At 38.0% G+C, this 14,147-nt stretch overlaps 2 protein-coding genes across 5 annotated transcripts; both read right to left on the bottom strand.

Moving 5' to 3' along the window:
- Positions 1-2,733: 2,733 nt before the first annotated feature.
- LOC109863986 lies at positions 2,734-8,714 on the bottom strand. The gene is made up of 4 exons (XM_020444737.1): positions 7,996-8,714; positions 6,300-6,529; positions 4,588-4,906; positions 2,734-2,994 (listed from the first exon to the last, which is right to left on the bottom strand). The coding sequence occupies exons 3-4, from the start codon at positions 4,672-4,674 to the stop codon at positions 2,734-2,736; spliced, it is 348 nt and encodes a 115-aa protein (XP_020300326.1). The 5' UTR covers positions 4,675-4,906; positions 6,300-6,529; positions 7,996-8,714.
- Positions 8,715-9,337: 623 nt separating this feature from the next.
- Positions 9,338-14,076, bottom strand: LOC109863709 (vesicle-associated membrane protein 7). Of its 4 annotated transcripts, XM_020444174.1 has the most exons (7): positions 13,362-13,451; positions 13,205-13,282; positions 12,056-12,267; positions 11,607-11,744; positions 10,273-10,431; positions 10,108-10,200; positions 9,338-10,029 (listed from the first exon to the last, which is right to left on the bottom strand). In XM_020444174.1, exons 3-7 carry the CDS (start codon positions 12,257-12,259, stop codon positions 9,961-9,963), a joined length of 663 nt encoding a protein of 220 aa, XP_020299763.1. In that variant the 5' UTR covers positions 12,260-12,267; positions 13,205-13,282; positions 13,362-13,451; the 3' UTR covers positions 9,338-9,960. The 4 variants fall into 4 exon arrangements, with proteins under 4 accessions (XP_020299763.1, XP_020299773.1, XP_020299753.1 ...); XM_020444184.1 differs by lacking the exons at positions 13,205-13,282; positions 13,362-13,451 and adding an exon at positions 13,983-14,076; XM_020444164.1 differs by having other exon boundaries at positions 13,205-13,426.
- Positions 14,077-14,147: the final 71 nt, after the last annotated feature.

Consider the following 14,147-nt stretch of genomic DNA (forward strand, 5'->3'; position numbering starts at 1 on the left):
TAGCTGATTTAAAATCTCCCCTCCATTAAAATGCATGATTTTCGCGTATAAGAGGCACAGTGTGCCTCGCACAGTTCGACGCAACTTCGTTGCGCGTGAACTTGGCGCGAGGCACTACCGTGCCTCTTGATAATACACGAGGAGCGATTGATAAGCACCCGAAACAATGCATAAGTAGCGACGATGATGTCACATTGCTGTCATCGTTGACAAGTTTCATACTTCAAGACGAAGAACAAGTATCAAACGCTGACTCGTTATCGCGTGTAGTGTTGTTGTGACAGCTCCTCGAAGTCAAGACGCTCGTCAAGGCGCTGTCAGTAATTTTTGATCAACTCGCTTCAACTGCAATAGCCACATTTTACGAGTTTCAAATTGCTGCCAGATATATGCGATGCCATTCCTATTTATTTCCGAATTTGTAAAAAAATTGCACGGTGGAAAGAAATTGTCAAGCAACAATGAAGCAAACAGTATTATATTTTGACGAGCTGTCACACAAACAGCATTTAACATTTGTTCTTCTGATGAATGAAACTTGTCAATCACGACAGTGTGCGATACTACTGTCGCTATCTGTGCGTCGTTTCGGATACTTATCAATCGCTCCACGCGATTGTTGACTCTTCAACAATTTATAACATAATTGAAGGGAAGATAATTTTAGATTAAAATGAAAAAAAGCCAAAGAAAATATATAAAGTATAAAAAAACTAAAGTTGAAAATTGTACAGTTTTCTTTTAATTATTTCGTGAAAGATGAACGCGTTGTGTTGACAATATACAGAAGTGTTTTATTCGAGTATTCACACGTTTCGACTTTTATTTCGCAACCCAAGATCGGGGGCGGCCCTCGTACATTCACTGGAAAATATCTGACGGCATTCTCCCGTATTTCACCCGTGTCTACCACTTTCCCATCAAGGCGACGAATTCGACGAGAAAGAGAGAAAAGTTCCTTCGCGCGCGCGTTGGATAATTGTGGAATATAAATTTTCCGTTCGGGCGACGCCTCTGATATGGAACTGGAAAATTTTTTTATCCCCCTTCGGTGTGAAGCGTATCGGACGCGTTTCCGCACGAGCAACGTTTTTCTCTTCCGACATTATTCACGTTATCTTTCATGTTTCCCGACCGTTTCGAATCATTTGCATTAATCTTCCATTGTTTTTAATTAAACGCATCATTTTCATTAACACGTGCAAGCTGTGCTATTACATTTTCTCAAACATTTATTTTAGACGAGACGCGCGTTGTATTAAACTTTTTCCTCCTTCGAAATTCTCGACGTCGTCGTCGTCGAGAGGGAGAGGAGGAGGGTATGTGTCTATATATTGATTAAATCTGCATGTAAATCGACGGAATAAGCTGCTTTCCTGATAGATTGAAGAGAAGGGCTCGCGAAGGGAGTGGGTGGCACGAACAGGAGACTTAGTGGGAGAGGGTTAGGAGGCCTCTCGAAGGTCGAGTCAGAAGCGAGAGGGAAGACACGAACGGAGATCGAGCGTAAGCTATAACCGAGTGACAGGTCAATATTAACTCTGACGCCGATGGTCGGACTCGTGCACGTGAATTCACGTTCGATATCCGGCGGAAGTAATCGAGTTCCGCGAATGGACCGAATTCGCGCGCAAACCAGACGCGCTTGTTCGCTGGAATTTGGAGGGAGATTTGGTATTTCGTCTCGGCAAATTGTTACATTTGAGATACCACAGTGAACAACGATGAACGGCAGCTCGTGAACGCACCGCCGTATATTATGTTGTACGTCAAATCTGTCGGAGAGAGAAACCGCATGGTTCTCATACTTGCAGGAATGTTAAAATTAAACATAGACAGATAACACACACACAGCTATTTGTATTTAACATTATATATAAATAAAAACAAATAATAACGCGGTAAAAAATTTTTTTATTGTGAAAACCCTTGTTTGTAACATAATATCGTTAAAAGGAATCTCTTCTACACTCGGTTGATCACACAACGTTGTTGTAATCGCCCGAAGTCATGTTCGCAAATTGAATGTCTCAAGACAGCCGCGGTCTGTTCGGCGGAAATTGTGTCGAAAGTTTTCTCCGACGACGGGGGAAGCGGAGTCGTGAAATCGATGGCGCGCGATGGAAATCGGGCGGTAGAAATGTGATGTTACGAAATCGCGGAGGCATTTTTCACGATCAAGTTTAATTGCCGGCGAGGTATACGAGGTGCAGGGTCGTATATGCCGGGAACCGAGGGAAATGCGCGTTAATCGCAGACGGTGATTAATGCTGCCCGCCGGGACCGCCGGCGCTGGTCACTTCAATGAAGAGACGTGGAGAAACGTGGGCTCTTTAGGGGAGGCTGTAATTTACGTTGCGGTGGTGCATACAAAGCGGCAACAATCGATACAAAGCGGGTGGAATCGACGGAGACTTGTCTCTTCTTTCGTTTCTGCACGACGCAAGAAAACATGATGCTATGAGACCGTTCTTCGCTTTTTTTGGATTTTAAAAATAAATTACACAAATTATTTTTTTTTGCTGCCAAGCTGCTTATATTCTGAGGGCACTTATTTTTTGTTTATATATTTCTGTCTATTCGCGCAAGTCAAGTGGTCTACGCAAAGTGTACGCGTCGCGCGTGGATTGTTGACGATCGCGAAAATTAGCAACGAGAAAAAACGTAGCGGAGTACCACGTCTCGAGTGGTACACGTTTTATAGGGAGCCAAAGAAAAGGGTACTTTCTGTACTTACTCCTGCGTGAGCGTCGCGGCCGACGGTTTCTCGATTTCCGTGCTAATAGTGCCACCGTCTGGCGTTCGCAACGCAGCTTCCAACGCGGCCGCCTCCTCCTCCTCTCTTAATTCTTCCGAGGCCTCTTCGGGGATCGTTGTAATGTCCTCGATCGGCGGCAGCAGCTCGTTCCCGTTCTCCTCCAAGTGGTTTTCCAGCATGGGATCGGAATTATTGTCGCCTGGTCGCGTCACTTCCTCGATATCGGAATCGATACCCTGCGGGATAAGATCGGGAAATACGTTACTGTAGCTGACATATTGGTTTTTACGTAATGTCGTTTTTTCCCACAGAATAATAATTAGATTTGTTTGCACATTTTATTTTTTTTAAACAAAAAACAATAATACCAATATTTTTAGAAGTAACTGGGGCAGGTATAAATACGAAAAAATTAGAGCAGTGTAAAAATGCATTTTGTAAATCAAAGGCGATTAAATAAACCAGGTGTGTGGTATGACACATGATTGAAGTAAATAGAAGCGCAGGTCTCTCTAATGGAACAAAATACGCAATTTTTATCGTTTTTTCTTTTTTTTTTTATAAATTATCGTAATTTTTTTGCCTTACATTTGCTTGATCGGTCTCGGTCATAATGTCGCTTTTTGGTTACACACAAAAGTCGAAGCTTCGATTTAAAGAGAGCTGAGAACTAACAAAAATCAAGAATTGTAAACTAACCGACTGACGAAGACCGAAGTATCGATTGCGACGCTGATCGAGTCTGAGATTCAACGTTTAGTCTATCTAATGATCTAAGGACGTCAAATCTTTTTTGATTTCTCCAATCAAAATCGGATGTCAACTCTCTTCTTATTCTGCTAAAATTCCAATCACTCATTCGCGAATTCGAATTAGCAAAAGCGATTGCTCTTGACGATTGCTACATTGCCTTGTTTATCGTTCAAGAGTTTTGATATCGTCTTATCTCGTCTAGATCTGCGTTCGCAGCTATTGTCTTTTTTAATCGTAGCTTCGACTTTTCTTTCGGAAGAAAAAACTTCCTCAAACTTCGAACGTGTGACTCGCTATTCATCTCAGACATTTCTCAGGGTGTCTCTGACTACATCTGGGTGCTATTGACTTACATCTTTTCAAAAGAATCGATAAGGCTATCTATTTATCATATGAATCGCTCGGTTTTGTTTATTACGCGTGAATTACTTAGAGTCGATCTATTAACCTAATGGGTTTTTTATTCTTCGTCCAAAACTCGTTATTTAAATTATATCTTAGAATATTATAAGCGAAACTTAACAGCTAGTTTATATATTTTGTTCCAAATGAGAGATCGTGAAGAACGTAACATATATATGAGTATATTGAATTTATCTTTTGGGATGTATAAACTCTATTGTGGCAATTCAGCTCGGCACGTCACTTCACACTTTAATCCGATTTCAGAGGGGTCAAATTCGGAGCCGAGAATATCCCGAGGATAATTTAATTGAAATTTATCGGGATCTGGCATTCGTGTCCCAAAAATTATCTCTCTCCCGTTTCTCTGCGTTAATCAACAAAGGGTTAATCATAAAAAATTTTATTTTCCACTCGTTTTCGTATTATATATGTAATTTTCATAAATTTTCAGAATTTAAAAATGATGAAAAATAAAAAAGTTTTGTTTGTAATTTTTGTGTCTTTTTTGTAATAATTCACGGAGAAAACGACAATTTAGAATCAGAGACCTTCATAATTCTCGCCTTGCCGCCCGAAATCTTTCCGAGTAATTACCCTCGGTTGCTCAAGACAGATGATTTTTAATCTGCAAGGTACGTGTGTGGCACACCTCGTTTTTCCCCTCGTCCTACCTGAGCAAAGTCCATGTAGAAGGAGTCCCTGGAGTCGGAGCTGCCCTCGCGTAGCCGAAGGCTGAGATCCGGTGAACACTCTCCCATCTTCCTTATCTTCTTATCTCCTTCTCGCTTTTTCAACCCTCGGTTTCAACCACACCTCTCTTCCGAAGAGAGAGTGAGAGAGAGAGAGACTCCCGATTCTCCCTCGCGCCTCTCCTCGTTTCGTTCGCCCCCTCTCGCGCGCCAACCCCCTTTGTCTTCGACGATCTTCTCTACGGACGAGAAATTCTAAAGAGGGTGGACCCTTGCGCACACAATCCGCCGGGTTTGCAGCCTGAAAGAATCGGCTCTTGAAAGACAGATCGCCTCAACGCCACTGTCTCCTCTTCTATCTGTCGTTCGCGCGAAGAAGAGACGACAGAGATGGCTCTCGACCGCGCGATGCGAAAATATTCCGGTGAAAAGAGCCGACGAGCGTGCCGCGCAACCCTCTTTTTTAACTACAAACTTTTCGTATCCCCAGATATCAAAGGTACTTCTTTGCCCATCCCTTCGCGAGATACACGATTGCGTGAGCACGCGTCGGGAAGCTGTGATTTTTATTTCGACGCTTATCTCGCTTATTAGTCGCCGAGCGATCTAGGGTGGTCGCCGAGAACTGCTTCTCAGGGTGGTTTTTTCACCCTCTAAACACGCGATAATATCATTACGACGCTTCTTTACTTTGCTTTAAAACAATTACCACCAATAAGTGTCACCTGTAAATATATAAGACGTAAATCTACCATGTAACGCAAAATCGAAACAAAAAAAATAATAATTTTATCTTTTTTTATATCAATGTATTATTTTCCGAAATTTTTAGCGACATTTATCACGTGCTTTACGTAAGAAACCTTATCCGTTTGCGGGTAGTTTCTCGGAAACGGGCTTCGATGCTCTTAATTACGTAAGGTGACGAGACGGCACGGGGGCGTACTTCGTCAAGATCGAAACTAATTACGCAAGGTAAGGAAATTGAATCTGACTTTCTTCTCGAGCTAATTATCTGACTGCTTTGCAGAGCGCAGTGATAATTTCAATCGGAATTACAAAACATAAATCAATGTTCCATTATATATATTTAATAATTCATCACCGATCGCGGAATCATAGAAGAAAGGACGTACAGAAGGAATATTTTATTCTCGCAAAAAGCGATCAAAAATGTCAATCAAACGATTTTATTCATATATAAGAGAATTTTGCTTAAAAATGCGTTCAGAAGAATGCGATACATTGCTATGTACGGAAGTTGTAGTTTATCTTATAAGACGGAGACTTATGCACTTAGTCGTGTTGTTTCTAAGACTTAGCGGCAAGTTCGCTACGCGGGGCTGACGTTAGCAGTCGTAACAAGATACTCCAAGTGAGACGGTGCTTTATGCGCGCGCGGAATGCATAATTACTTGCGCAAAGCCTCCGGCGATTACAGCCTTCGAAACTTGAGCTACTTCACCATACAATATTAATACCAACGTAAGTAACCGTTTTGCGTTCGGGCGGGGACAAAATTAAAGGGAAAATGCCGATTGAATTACCCCGCGCAATACATTTGTACTAGTCGTACATGCGCTAACGAGAAAAACATTACAAATAAAAGTAAAAAAAAAAAAGTATCTATCGCATATATTTCGCAGTAAGTTCGATAACCTACTCGCAGCAGAAGAAGCCAATGGCCCTCGTACCTTCAGAGAACATTTGTCGTCGTATAAGTGATCCAGTGCGTAGGCAGTAAAACGCTTCCTTGCCAGGACACGGGGGGGGCTTGAACGTCAATGAACATTCTTCCCGCTCGGGCTCGTCCCTAACGCCGTTCCACGACGGACCCTCCCGTTTCTCGAACGTTTTATGGCTCCTATACGTGGCATCGAATATTTCTCCATCAAAATGACTCCCCGCGCACATTAGGGAAACACTAGGCAACAGCAGAAGCAACGCAGGGTCAGTCCGCCACGTTTCGTATCGGCCGCAGACAACACAAATAAATTTTGCGGCTGCAAACGTAGCATACAGAATAATATCGATCGCACGAATCGCGTTTTGTTTTATATTATTGGAGTATAATCGATTTGCGATTCACAAGATAAAAATAATTCTTAATTACTTACTCTTAAATTTTGTTACTAAATGTAACAAAAATAAAAATTTCTGACAAAAACTCTCAACGTTAAACAGTGTTGGTAATAATAATTTCTGAATAAACTAGACATAGTCAAAAAAATTTATGTCAAACATCAAACAGTAGGTGTAAGATAATTTATAAGATAGTAAGACATTATAGAACAATAACTTATAAGATATTAAAGAAATCAGAATGCGATAAGAAAACAACTAGATATAACAATACCGGATGCAACAAGGCGGAAGGATTGCGAGAATCGATACGAAGATTCTATATCCAACGGTGTGTGCCAATATAGTAGTAGTATCTCGCTGGTACACTAGTGCAGTTGTTGTTTTCCCAGAATTCCGTAGCAACGATTTTCCGTCGCGTGCGGGGAAAGGCACACGGCGTATTTCCACTTCACGTTCATGCTCGGAAGCAGTTCATTGCCTTTTTACGCCGGCGATGTCGCGTTCTGACGTTTTTATCTAAACTACAGGTCTCTCGTTGTGTATGTGTTGCACCAGATGCACGCAATAATGCACGCAACGAGATGAAAAATAAACGCCCGGCAAATGATACACCGAGAACTATCGAGCCACATCAAAACGCAAAAAAAAAAAAAAAAAAAAAGAAAAAAAGAAATAGCGAACTTAACTATAACGCGCTCGCATGCTATTTATAAAGCTGGCGTAGTTATTTCGATTTCTTTATATCGCAAATTACAAAATTGTCTAAATAAAATCAATTTTTCTCTAGATAAATAAACTTTTAAATTAATTTTTTAATAAATTTGTACATTTTATTTTCAATCGGTTTCTTTAATTTAAAGTATTCCCGAACGTCAAGAAAATGTTTTATACATAATCTCAAAAATCTTTATGACAATAAAATTCAATTTTCCAGATTGGCTCGAAGATATTTCTGCAAATTTCGGCCATCTATTTCGAGAATAGCTTCTGTGTCGTTCGATCGATCTTATATCTCTCGCCGTGCTACAATTTCACATGCAAAATATCATACATACATACATAATTCAACCCTTCATGTAATAAATAATAATCCACCTCGAAACGATACACACCATAGTACTTGTCAATTTTGATGTGCGACATCAAATTCAACGTCAAAAAAAAAAAAAAAAAAAAAAAAAAAAAGAAGCGTCAGTCTATCAGATTTTCCCTCCAACGCCGAATTCCGTGCACTTCCGTGCGTCTTTTTGTTCATCAAAAGAAAAAAAAAAGTTGCGGAAGAAAAAAAGAAGGAAATGCGCTCACGGGAAGAATTCAAGACATCGTTCGCCTTCCGGCGTGCGTCTTCTTCCCGCATCCTACGTCGTCGTTTTCCCGTGGGCGACGCATCCTCCCTCTCACATTGTAGTACTACGCACCGTGCAATGTCCTTCGTTTTCACTTTCATTCGGCGCCTCTTCTCGCCGGGCTCGGCCGCGGACCCGTCATCTACCGCCTTCCGCCTCCACCCGGGTCCACAGCGAATCCATATCCCGTAATCGGTGCCTAACGCCGCCGCTACCGCTGCCGCCGCCACCCACAGGTTGTAAACACACGTACCAACGCGTTTCCGGCACACGCACACGCGTACCTACTAAAAGCGGCTCATCGCACGAGGTGCGTATATGCGAGCCGCGCTTTTTTCCCGCGAACTCCTCACGAACTCGTTAACTTCATTTCACCCCATTCGGACTCAACTTCCGGTATTTCTCTTTTTCTTTTTAGTAGCGTCTTGTCGAATTATCTCCTTTCTCTTTTATTTTAACACGCTCCGGGAAAAGGGTTGTGAAACTTGTTGAGCAAATCAAGCGAGTAAAAGCATGAGAGTATAACAGAGAGAAAGAGAAAGAAAGAAAAAAAGAGAGAGAGAGAGAGAGAAAAAAAACGTTTTCCAAAATCGAGCTCGGAGTATGGAGCGCGATCAATCGTGGCGCGCGTACATGAGGCACGACGGAGACACTTCAGCACCTCCCGAAGGGTGCGCTACGCGAGGCATCGACATTCTGCGAGGGTCGCCGGGCTGCTGTGATGGCCCGGGCGTCGCGACGGGAGCGCCCGCGCCGCGCGGCGCCGCGACGCCGCCACCCGTCGCACGCCGCTGCGCCGAACGACGATTGTTGCATCTCGGCGCACGCTCGTGCAGCAACAGAATGGACCGAGAGAAACATTGAATGACACTTTCCCTCGATATATTTGTGTAAAAAATGTTTTTTAAACAATTGTAGATAAATTTATATTTAAATTGTACATAATTTACTGACAGAGTTCAATAACTTATTAAACTTTGAATGAATTTTTAAATATATTTCGTACATTGCTCTCTTGGGAAAAGAGAATACGCGCATGCGCTTTATAGTAGCTCGTAGATGATGATTTATTAAGATAAATTTTTTTTCACGCGCGCGCGCGTTCGAAGAAAGATATTAATAATATATATCGCTATTGAGCGATGAATAACGAAACACCCACATATAGTAAATACTACTACTTATATGTAGTAACTACTGCTATTTTATGAAAGTTAATTCGTAAGTGACTGAGTATTTGGATTTTGCAAATTTACGATATTAAAGATGACTTAGGACAAAAGACAATAAATTTACAGATGTGAACAATAAAACAGTTTTTATTTTTGCTTTTTGACAAAATAGAACACGTGCTGCGTAGTTTAGTGAAAAAAAATTAAAATCGAGATGTACAAGTATCTTAATCTACAGAGTGAAAATATCTATGTTACATTTCTTATAAAATGATCGTAATGTAAGTATCACTGATAAACGTAGCCTATATGTTGGTTCTCACATTATATAAAAAACTAAATTGTAACAATGTAAGGATGCCTGTGTAACCTCGAAGATCTTCATCAGTCTCGTACTTGGTTTTGCATTTCTCTCTTTCTCTCTCTCTTTTTCTCTCTCTATGATCCGCGATCACTCGACATTTGGATTTTATCATATACTATGTATGTATATATGTATATGTGTATATAAATGTTAGTATATTGTACTGGTTTCTTTGGAAAGTTCGTAACGTTTTCCAATCGGTGATATTACCGTAAATGACAACATGTTCGAAACATGTACATGAAACATCGCGCGAATACTAAAAACATCGAACAGCACCATGTATGAGCATTTTATAGGAGCTAAATGATGTGAGTCAATACGACACGATAAATCTTTAAAGTTTATTAAAAACAAACGTTACGTACTTTCCGAATATACGTGAGAATTAATTTCCAACACATTTTTGCCAAGCCAGACCCCCACATGCTATGGAGACGATCACGTAAATTCCAGCCTGTAGATAAAAATCGGATGACGTTAGATCGCGATAAGATCGATATACGGACACACAGTCTAATAATAATGAACTTACGATCAAAATGGCACCAACAATAACATAAATTTTAACATTCTTCCAAAATAAAGACCGTGCTAAATTTCTGCTAGTTTTCCTGAACGTGACAGACTAAAATGAAAAATTGAAATATTTATTACAAATAATCGACCCCGTTTGAAGGACGAGCGTAATTGTACGTACATTAACAGACAAATTTTCCGTTTTGTTTATGAGTAATTCTAGCCGTTCCCCACGCATGGCTATGTTATCAATATTTTGTACCATGATGTCCTTAAGTTCGTCTAATTCACCATGAACTTTGGACAATCTATCAAGATCTTTGGATTCGCTGTAATGTTTCTGAGAAGAAAAAAGAACATAACAGACGCTATAGATATTTTTTATAGAATATATTAAGATTTTTAATCAATATTGGATTATTTCGAAGGGGTTTTAAATTTTTTCTCATATACGTAATGCAAATCCAGCATCCTGTATGAATTCATGAATTGAAATTTCAAATTGGATAATTATGTGTATTAACTACTAAATAAATGTATATACATATTTATTTCGCACAAACATCTAGCATATCGGCTCTTATGTACCGGTTAAAATTTGTTGTTAGTTTTAAACTACACGAGCCTTAATTCTTCGTTAATCAAGAGGCACAGTAGCCTCGCGCCAAGTTCACGCACAATAAAGTCGCGCGCGAACAATACGAGCACTCCGTGCCTCTATTACGCGAAAATGAGTAAATGTGACATTTGTGAAAAAATGAAATATTCATATTTCAGTAACGACTAAACCGATCGACTTCTTTTTAGTCTCAATCGATTTTTTTCAGGGTTGGCAAGAAAAAACCAGGAGGTGGAAAAAACCATGGTAAATTCCGGTTTTAACCGTCCTGGACTTTATTCCTAAACTGGCATAAACTGGCAAAAATTATACAAATGATTAATACATGTATTTATTATGTAGTTATAAAATTTATATTATTAATATTATATTATATATATTATATTATATTAATATTATAGTATTAATACATGTAGTTATAAAACTTTTTACCACTCTATATCTTGTTTGCAATTATACTCAACATTTGTATTTAACATTCTATAACAGAAAACTAGTTTGTTTGATATTTTAACTCCTAATTTATTGCGTACTTTGTTTTGTATAAAACTTATATTCGAAAATAATCTTTCTATTGACGCCGAACTCGCTGGACAGTTATGTAGATGCATAACAAAATTAATAAATTCTGCAGGAAAATCATCATTTTTACATAATGCTTTCCACGACGTTCTGACATTTATATTTCTAGCTTTCTCAAAAAAAAAGATTTTAAAAAACATTCTAAAATATTAAATATTAATATTAAATATTTACTTCGGTTTAGAAAACATTAATTGTTGCCGGTTTTTTCCAGAAAATACCGGTAAAAACCGGTTTTTACCACTGGCATGGACTTTTTCCAAAAAAAACCGGACTTTTGCCAATCCTGATTTTTTTAATTTTTAAAGTTTTACCATTTCGTTGGCTAAAACACGACCAAATTCTGTGTTCATGGCATATGCCACGGCAGTTTGAGCACCTGGTCCATAAACAGCCAAGAATCGCCTTTTAATTTCATTGAGATATAAAAATGCCCTAGACCTTTGAAAATCCTGAAATAAAAGTGTGTCACATATCGAATTTACACATTCTTAATAAAAATACAAATGCTTAAGGTGGCATAAAGGACGATTCTGATTGCGTATTTTTTATTATTATAAACTGCTTAATAAAAATGTTAACAAACACTTTAATCGTAAGGTCAGATCCTCTTCGGTGTCAATAGTTCAGTGTAAGTTACGCTGAACATTAAAAACAAACAAATACACATATGTATTTGTGTTTTTGAGAATTTAAAAAATCATCAGGCATTAAAGATTTTACATCTTTAATGTTTATCTCTTGGTATACTTTATATACATACATCGTCGGTAATACACATATAAATAATGTGATCCTCGCAGATGTAATGAAACAGATAAGGCCCTTGTGAGTATGTGAGTTTGTCATTGTCTGGTGGTATCTTTGCCAGGATTTTTGCTGTTACTTCCTCGAAGTTTCCGACACACGCAGCATGCTTTGCTAGTATAATTGTTCCACGAGCCACCACACTGTATAAAATTGGCATATTGACAGCTGTAATAAAAAATATATCACTGCAACACAGTTAAGTGTTTTATTACGATTTTGTATATTTTCTGCCTGAAAAAATATTATTAAAAATAAGTCGTTAAAAGGGCCAATATGAGCCTTAGACACTGCTGACGGTGTGCAAAAAAGTAATTCAAAAAAAAAAAAAATTGATTAACGTTTCGATTCCTTTATTGAATCCTCTTCAGAAAATATAAATACATGACCTACAGTTAACAAAAAAGGATATCAGTATGCAAATCTACTTAAAAATAAAATATAAAAGTCAAGAAACTTACATGTGTCACAAAAACCAAACAAATCACTGCATTACCACCAAGATAGAATTACACAATTAAAGAAGAAAAACATGTTAAAAACATGATTTTCATTGTGGTCAAACATAAAGTTATAAAATAAAAACTAATCAAAAAGTTCAATTAAAAAGCAAGAACGGAGACAACGTTTCAAGAAACCGTCAAATTGAATATTATTGACAAGAAATGTACGGTAAGGACACAAGTAAAAACAAAGTACAAACAAAAAAATATTATTAGAAATTTAATTTTTTTTTGTTCAATGTCCAAATGTTCGGCAAATGATAATACACTATTCTCAATAGGGTTTCTCAACACAAGTGAAGACAACAAGCATATGAATAGTCCGTAAGCAAGTGTATGACACAATTCTAGAATAAGTATTCGATAAAGATACTGCGTAGCACAATAGCTGATAAAATTAAAAGCTCATTTAATAGCTATTTCGACACAAACATGTACGTGCTGCAATACACACGTTTACGGTCTTAACCTCTTTCATTTTAAATTGACATTACGAATCAAAGTACACTTGTCTGAATCAATAGAAATTTTGATTGAACGCAAAACTGACAAAGACGTGCTCGACAAAAAATAGATCATTGATAATCTGATACTCGACCTACCTCGTATACGAACCGTGCGTGATCAAATAAACAATAGCTTCACCTACTATTTACGTCTTTGATAATGCAACACGATTACTAGTAAAATTACATTTATATTAGTGTAATAATCAATTAATTAAATTTATCGGTTTTTCTCGGAAGCTTTGATAAATACATCGAAACACCTCCCGTGACTGCAAAACACTTGCCGTGGTATCATTGATGAATATAACGGATGACAGTAATGACAGTTGGCTGAGTACACAGTGAAGTAGAGAAAGTCCCCAGAAAAATCGAAATCTCGAACTTGCGCACACAATAAGGCGCGAAATTTAATATAATAAAATAGAACATGACATAAATATTTGCACTGCACAGACAAGTAAATAAATTTTTCATTAAATTTTTTATCCACTTCTATAACATATATTGTTTTTTGTTTCAGTTTCAATTTATTCTTTATATATTTTTATTAGAATATAGAAATTATGTTTATGTAAGTTGTAATAAATATTTTGTTTAATAAATGTATGTAATTTAAATTGATTTTGCTCTACCGTCTATAAAATTTTTTTAAATATTTTGTTTTTGCAGAGATTTTACTGTCAGATTAAAAATATAGTGTTTTATGAACAAAATCCAAAAGTTTTAACATGTCACATTGCTTTAATATTTTAATACTTGTAATATTTTAATATTTTAATATTTGTAGCAAATTTTGTAAAAAAAAGTATACTAAATCTACTTTGTACAATTAGGGCAATATAAGAAAGGAAAGAGATTGTTCGTCACTTACATCATTTTTTTAACTCTGCGCGAATTCTTTTGTATAATCAGAAATTATTAATCATTCACATTTGACCGCACATTTGGCTCTTAAAAGCCAGCAGAAAACGGTTCACGTGTCCGACCAGCTCGGGCGCATGTGCTACACACACTCGTAGAAAGCTACGTTCCAGTT

This window comes from Pseudomyrmex gracilis, unplaced genomic scaffold (assembly GCF_002006095.1).
Source record: "Pseudomyrmex gracilis isolate BER0280 unplaced genomic scaffold, ASM200609v1 scaffold_0, whole genome shotgun sequence".
Taxonomy (NCBI): Eukaryota; Metazoa; Arthropoda; class Insecta; order Hymenoptera; family Formicidae; genus Pseudomyrmex; species Pseudomyrmex gracilis.

Bases quoted from the DNA above. Each gene is read 5' to 3' on its own strand.
- LOC109863709 (XM_020444184.1), bottom strand. From the start codon at position 12,259: ATGCCAATTTTATACAGTGTGGTGGCTCGTGGAACAATTATACTAGCA. The intron at 11,745-12,055 runs GTATGTATATAA...CTTTTATTTCAG, and splicing joins ATATGTGTATTACCGACGAT to GATTTTCAAAGGTCTAGGGC. The intron at 10,201-10,272 runs GTACGTACAATT...TTTTCATTTTAG, and splicing joins CGGAAAATTTGTCTGTTAAT to TCTGTCACGTTCAGGAAAAC.
- LOC109863986 (XM_020444737.1), bottom strand. From the start codon at position 4,674: ATGGGAGAGTGTTCACCGGATCTCAGCCTTCGGCTACGCGAGGGCAGC. The intron at 2,995-4,587 runs GTAGGACGAGGG...CTTATCCCGCAG, and splicing joins TCTACATGGACTTTGCTCAG to GGTATCGATTCCGATATCGA.